The 6,755-nt window shown below is 46.4% G+C and overlaps 1 protein-coding gene across 1 annotated transcript; it reads left to right on the top strand.

The window, feature by feature from the left end:
- The first annotated feature begins 257 nt into the window (after window positions 1–257).
- Window positions 258–6,134, top strand: LOC117941500 (P2Y purinoceptor 14-like). Its single transcript, XM_034866508.1, has 3 exons — window positions 258–416; window positions 730–989; window positions 5,340–6,134. The coding sequence occupies exons 1-3, from the start codon at window positions 267–269 to the stop codon at window positions 6,052–6,054; spliced, it is 1,125 nt and encodes a 374-aa protein (XP_034722399.1). The 5' UTR covers window positions 258–266; the 3' UTR covers window positions 6,055–6,134.
- The last annotated feature ends 621 nt before the right edge of the window (window positions 6,135–6,755 follow it).

Here is a 6,755-nt window from a genome sequence, read left to right on the forward strand (position 1 = left end):
TGCCCTCATGTTGTCTTCATGTTGTCCTCATGTTGCCCTCATGTTGTCCTCATGTTGTCTTCATGTTGTCCTCATGTTAATAAGTTAGTGTTACGAGGTGTTGAAAACGTCAACAAAAGTGACAAAAAGCATCACACACAAAAACAGTCAGACACACACAGACAGACAGACATTTCCACCTGTGTGTATTTAGGGGCTAACACCTGACGTTTCAGCCATTGTCTCACACACACTTTATTTTTGATCCAGCTAGAACCTCCCGCACCATGGCCGAGCGTGGCGGAGCGGCGGTGACTCCGCTCTCCAACCGGTCCTCGGTGTCCACCCGGACGAACGCCAGCGCCTTGTCTCACTGCGATCAGCTGATCCCCTCGGCGAACGCCGTCTTCCTGCTCATCTACACGCTGGTGTTCCTGGTGAGTCTCGGGCTCCGTCTCAAGAATCAATTGGAGTCAATGGGAATCAATGGGAGTCAATGGTAATCAATGGGAGTCAATGGGAATCAATGGTAGTCAATTGTAATAAATGGGAGTCAATGGAAATCAATGGGAGTCAATGGGATTCAATGGGAATCAATGGGATTCAATGGGAATCAAAGGGAGTCACTCCTCCCTCTCCCTTCCCTCTCCTCACTCCTCTCTCCTCCCTCCCGTCCTCCCTACTCCCTCTTCCCTCCTCTCCCCCTTGGTTTGCTCCTGAATGGTTAACGTCTCCCTCTCTCCCCTGCAGGTTGGTCTGATCCTGAATGGTTTCACCCTGAAGGTGTATTTCTGCCGGGCCCAGCAGCAGGTGTCGAGCAGCGTGACGGTGTACCTGAAGAACCTGGCAGCCGCCGACTTCTTCATCAGCCTCTGTCTGCCGCTCCGCATCACCAACTACGCCAGCAGCTCCGTCCACGTCCGCCGGGTCTACTGCAACTTCGGTGCCTCCGCCTTCTACCTGAACATGTACGCCAGCATCCTGTTCATGGGCTACGTCGCGGCCAACAGGTAGGACTGCAGAGAAGGACTGCTTCTTTTTTGGGTTCTGCAACACACAGACCACTATACCGCTCTATAATTAACAGATAGAGCAGGTCTAGACCGCTCTATAATTTACAGATAGAGCAGGTCTAGACCGCTCTATAATTTACAGATAGAGCAGGTCTAGACCGCTCTATAATTTACAGATAGAGCAGGTCTAGACCGCTCTATAATTTACACATAGAGCAGGTCTAGACCGCTCTATAGTTTACAGCTAGAGCAGGTCTAGACCACTCTATAATCTACAGATAGAGCAGGTCTAGACCGCTCTATAATTTACAGGTAGAGCAGGTCTAGACTGCTCTATAGTTTACAGCTAGAGCAGGTCTAGACCACTCTATAATCTACAGATAGAGCAGGTCTAGTCCGCTCTATAATTTACAGGTAGAACAGGTCTAGACTGCTCTATAATTTACAGATAGAGCAGGATTAGACCACTCTATAATTTACAAAGACCCAACAGTTCTAGTAAATCCCCAAAGAGCATTTGGTGCGACAGGGGTGAAGAAAAACTCCTTTTAAGAAGAAACCTGGGATAGACTTCGACTCTTGGAAGGGGGAGTCTGGCGGTGCCGGGTGGGGGTGTCATGCACAGTGGCGACCAAAATTTGTATACAAATGTCCAAAAAAACTCAGAAAAAAAGCAACAAAAACAATGAAAATGAGACAAAAAGTCTTCTCCTGTAAAGCTGACTCATGCCAGCGTGTCAGTGCATGAAATTGTGGTTTAGCAGGAAAGTCTTTTGGGGGGTGTTTGACGTCACTCTGATTCAAACCAAAAGTGTTAGATTTCGGAGAAAACTGTGTGTGGTGGTTATTTGTGCATCTGGTCCTGTTATTTATCTATTACTCATCTAGGTCACGGCACCGTAAAATAGCTTTGTGGTGCCGTGACCTAGATGAGTAATCTCCATTTATTTATTTTTAACTATTGTTTAACACGTTTGATAACAAAAGATAAAGATCTGTCACCAAATGTCTTCATCCTTCTAAAACCAGAACACAACATATGTTGAGGATAACTCTTCATAACGTCCACCTAAAGAGAGACAGAAACTGTCTCATGTCCCTGTTTCTATAAGTCCTATAACATAGGTAGAAACTGACTTTTTATTGCCTTTTTGCAGCCTTTCGTCGCCTATTGGGCCAGATGTCCCTCCCCGTCTACTGTCTCTGTGTCAGCACTCTAACCTCCGTCCCTGTCCTCTATCTCTGTGTTGGCGCTCTAACCTCCGTCCCCGTCTTCTGTCTGTGTTGGCGCTTTAACCTCTGTCCCCGTCCTCTGTCTCTGTGTTGGCGCTCTAACCTCCGTCCCCGTCTTCTGTCTGTGTGTCGGCGCTCTAACCTCCGTCCTCGGTCTCTGTGTCTGCGCTCTAACCTCCGTCCCCGTCCTCTGTCTCTGTGTTGGCGCTCTAACCTCTGTCCTCGGTCTCTGTGTCTGCGCTCTAACCTCCGTCCCCGTCCTCTGTCTCTGTGTTGGCGCTCTAACCTCCGTCCCCGTCCTCTGTCTCTGAGGACTATGGTTACCTGGTCCTCAGGTCTCTGCAGGGTAAATCCAGACATTAGCTAGACTATCTGTCCAATCAAAGTCTCTGTTGACGACTAGAACTATGTCTGAACGTACACACGTTCCACCAAAACAACTTCCTCCCTGAGACTCTGTAGCAACGGCACCGGGGCTCCGTCCGGCGCTTAGCCCCGCCCACGACGATCGTGATTGGTTTAAAGACATGCAGATAAACCAGAGCACAGTTGTTCTCCCCTCCAGGATGCTATGTGGACTGCCAGACCTCCCTCCGCAGCGCTGTGGAGGAGGGTCCGGCAGTCTAGTCTCAACACGATGTAACCGCTGCTGCTGAAACCCACTCGGGCCCCTCAGACAGCAGAGTGTGTGTGCACATTACAAAATGACATTGATTGTGTATGATGCTGATATTGACCATTTCAGAACTTGCTACTTAGTCACATGGCTATTGTCTTTCTAACCTATTGTCTTTCTAACCTATTGTCTTTCTAACCTATTGTCTTTCTAACTTCCCCCCTGAAGTAGATTTTATATACGCATAAAAACAGCTTCTATATTTGACTTTATGGCTATCAACGCAAACTCTTTCCTTGTTCGTTAAAATGCAGAAAAAAAGAAACTGACATCTGTTGACTCTTGTCCATCCAGGTATCTGAAGAGCATCACTTCGTCATCTTGTATTTTGCATTGTTTTGTTATCTGTATTTATATTTTTTCATTCCGAGTACTTGTATACTACGGTTAGACTCAGTATCATCCATGTTATGGTTACTTACTGTTGCTATATTATTTAATTGCATAATATTCTATTTACCTTCACAACGGCCTCACTTTAATTAACATTATCTTTTATATAACGCCGTTTTACATTCATTCAGTACTTGTTGCACATTGTCTGTTATTCAGTGTGCCGGTGTGCAAAAGGCACAATGACTATTATTGCCCATACTTATTATTATTATTCCGCCTGTTTTTTGGAGCGCTACTAGTCCCGGAGACTTGCCAACACGCGCACACTCAATATATTGAAACGTGGGTAATGATCGGGAATGTTGGGCTATGACTTTTCTAAGAGATTTGCCACACGGTTTTCCCGAAATCGGCAGAAATACGGCAAAAAACGTCTCATAGACTTGAATGGGAAATGTTCGGGAAATCGCTCATCATCGCTCAAAACCCCCCCTCTTTGGGACCGTGCTGTATCGCCATACTTTACCGTAGAAACATGATTAAAAGTTTTAACCGAAGACAAGACTCTGCCGTTTATTTTGCTGAATGGGCGTTCAGATATCAAGCATGGTTTCTCCAGAATCACAGTTTACACATCGTCCCGTTTTCAGACCGGCTCAGATTTTCCAATGTGTGTGTATGTGGGGGAATGTTCAGAGTTAGAGTGGAGGACAGAGTGGGGGGGGGCTGTGGTACGGTTCTCTGGAAGTTTCTCAAACAAAATGCTCTCTCTCCTCCAGTTTTAACTCTTCAGACTTCATTATTGGTAAAAATGTAAGAAATCTTGTTCTGGTCGCAGACATGTAACTATGGAGACTATCGGACTTAAATTGTTGGCTGTGATCTACCAACTGTCAATGGAAACCATGAAAAAAACATGCAGCTGGAGTACAATTCAATGATGTATTCCCCAATCTAATGTCTCTCTCTCCTCCAGTTTTAACTCTTTAGACATCATAGTTGGTCAAAATGTAGGGAATCTCGTGTCAATCGCAGACATGTAATTATGGAGTCAATCTGACTTAACGTGTTCACGCTAGGGGAACCAACTGTCAACACAAAACACTGAAAACGGATATCTAGCTCCTTCTCTGAGGAAATAATCACAGCAACAAGTTCTGACACACACAAACACACACACACACACACACACACACACACCTATCATGACACTGCTCCCTGGTGGCCATGTTGACCAATTGACTCCTAACTGATGTTTCCAGTGTGTGTGTATGTGGATGTGCACCCTGTAGCAGGCACACTTATAACATTTCTGCAGAGTTTCCTAGTTTGTTGGTTTGTTGTTGTTTTTTAACTGTAGGAAACTGCTGCTGTGACAAGGGAATGTTCCCATTGTGGGATGAAAAAAGTTTGATCTAATGTAATGTAATGTAATAAAATCAGCTTCTATTTTTGGCTTCGTGGCTGTCAACGAACACAAACTCTGTCCTTGTTTTTTAACCCTTGTGTTGTCTTCCCCACATCCCCAAAACCCCGGTTTTTGGGAGTAGGTACCACACACGATGCGGTGAATAGGTGTCACGGTTTTAGTTGCTTGGTTACCAGGCAACAGCTAAGTTGAATTCAGTTTGAAAAAGTTTCCGTAGGTTGGTTTTAAAACATACTATGACTTTTTTAATCATGACTTTGGATGCTAGAGTGCAGTGAAGCCCAGTTGTTGTTGTTTTTTAAACATTTTTATCACTTTTTCGAGACAATTGTGTTACTTTTTCAATGTTGAGGGTGCTTTTTTGATGTTTTGACAAAAGCATTTTGATATTTTTGATGTTGAAATTTCAAACGGCTCATTTGTACACAAAAAAAAAAAAAAAAAAACTGAAAACCAAAAATTATTATCACTTTTTCCGACATTTTTGTCAGTTTTTCAATGTTGTTGGTGCTTTTTTTGATATTTTGAATGTTTTGATGGCTCATTTGTTGATAAAAATAACATAATAACAACAAACTAAGACGGGTCCAATTTGACCTCAGGACAACATGAGGGTCAAAATGCAGAAACCAAGAAGCTGACCTGCTCTCCACTGACTCTCTCGTCCCTGCAGGTATCTGAAGATCATCCACCCGTTGGGAACTCACTTCCTGCAGACGGTGCGCGCCGCCTACATCGTCTCCATGGTAACCTGGCTCGTCCTGGTGGCCACGATGAGCATGTACGTCCTCCTGTCCCTCCTCACCCAGGAGCCGTCCCCCCCCGCCGTCTCCAGCGCCGTGGACTGCGACGTCCTCCACAGCCGACAGCTCGCCATCTTCTACAAAATGGTGCACGTCGGCTCGGCCGCCGCCTTCCTGCTCGTCCTCGTCTCCCTCGTCTTCTTCTACTCCAGCACGTCGCACCGCCTGTCGCGGGCGCAGACGCGGCAGCCGGCGTCCTCCGGCTGCACCAAGCTGGCCAAGTCCCGGCGCAACATGCTGGTGCTGGTCGGCGTGTTCTGCGTGTGCTTCGTGCCGTACCACCTGGTCCGCCTCCCCTACGCCTTCCTGAGGCAGCGGTGCGCGTGGCGCCAGGCCTTCTACTACCTGAAGGAGCTCACCATCACGGTGGCGGTGCTCAACGTGTGCCTGGACCCGCTCATCTACTTCATCTTCTGCAAGGCCTTCCGGGCCCAGCTGAGCCTGCGCAGGCGGTCCAGCACCACGCAGGCGACGGCGCTGGTCGCCACCACCGAGAGGAGGAGCAGCGACGGGCGGGCCGGCACCGTCAGATTCAACAGGAAGACGTCGCTCACCGCCGCCGCCAACCAGACCGGTGTGCTGTAGCGCCGAGACGCCGACATCTGGACTCAGAATCAATCAATCAAAATGTATTTATATAAAATAAAATTATATATAATATGATCTACAGATAGAGCAGGTCTAGACCTCTCTATAATTTACAGATAGAGCAGGTCTAGACCACTCTATAATTTACAGATAGAGCAGGTCTAGACCACTCTATAATTTACAGGTAGAGCAGGTCTAGACCTCTCTATAATTTACAGATAGAGCAGGTCTAGACCGCCCTATAATTTACAGATAGAGCAGGTCTAGCTTGTTGGGCGCATAGTTCCCGTCCACGGGAGATAATCCAAGCCTTGTAATCCATAATTATCTGGTCCCTTCACAATCTTGTAGTTTCAGCCCAAGTTTTGACGTAGAGAAATTTAGATAGTGTATCATTTCTTGGTTTCTACCGTGTGTATCTTTTTCCCCGGGCACGCTACAGAGAAACCAAAGACACCGTTAGATTCTATGGCTTGTGCAGATTCCAATGAACCGTGTTCCCCGCCAATAGCATCAGTGTATCTCAAGATACCCCCAAGCCAAGCAAATAAAATCTCACACTCCCCATTGGGCCCACGTGGGAAAGATTGACAATGGAGCCCACAAATTAGAAGATAAGGTCATTAAACTGGCATCCCTGTGTAGCCAATAAGAAGACGAGTTGATTGATATCAAACATGGCCAACAAAAAATATTCC

Source organism: Etheostoma cragini, unplaced genomic scaffold (genome assembly GCF_013103735.1).
Source record: "Etheostoma cragini isolate CJK2018 unplaced genomic scaffold, CSU_Ecrag_1.0 ScbMSFa_858, whole genome shotgun sequence".
Classification (NCBI taxonomy): Eukaryota; Metazoa; Chordata; class Actinopteri; order Perciformes; family Percidae; genus Etheostoma; species Etheostoma cragini.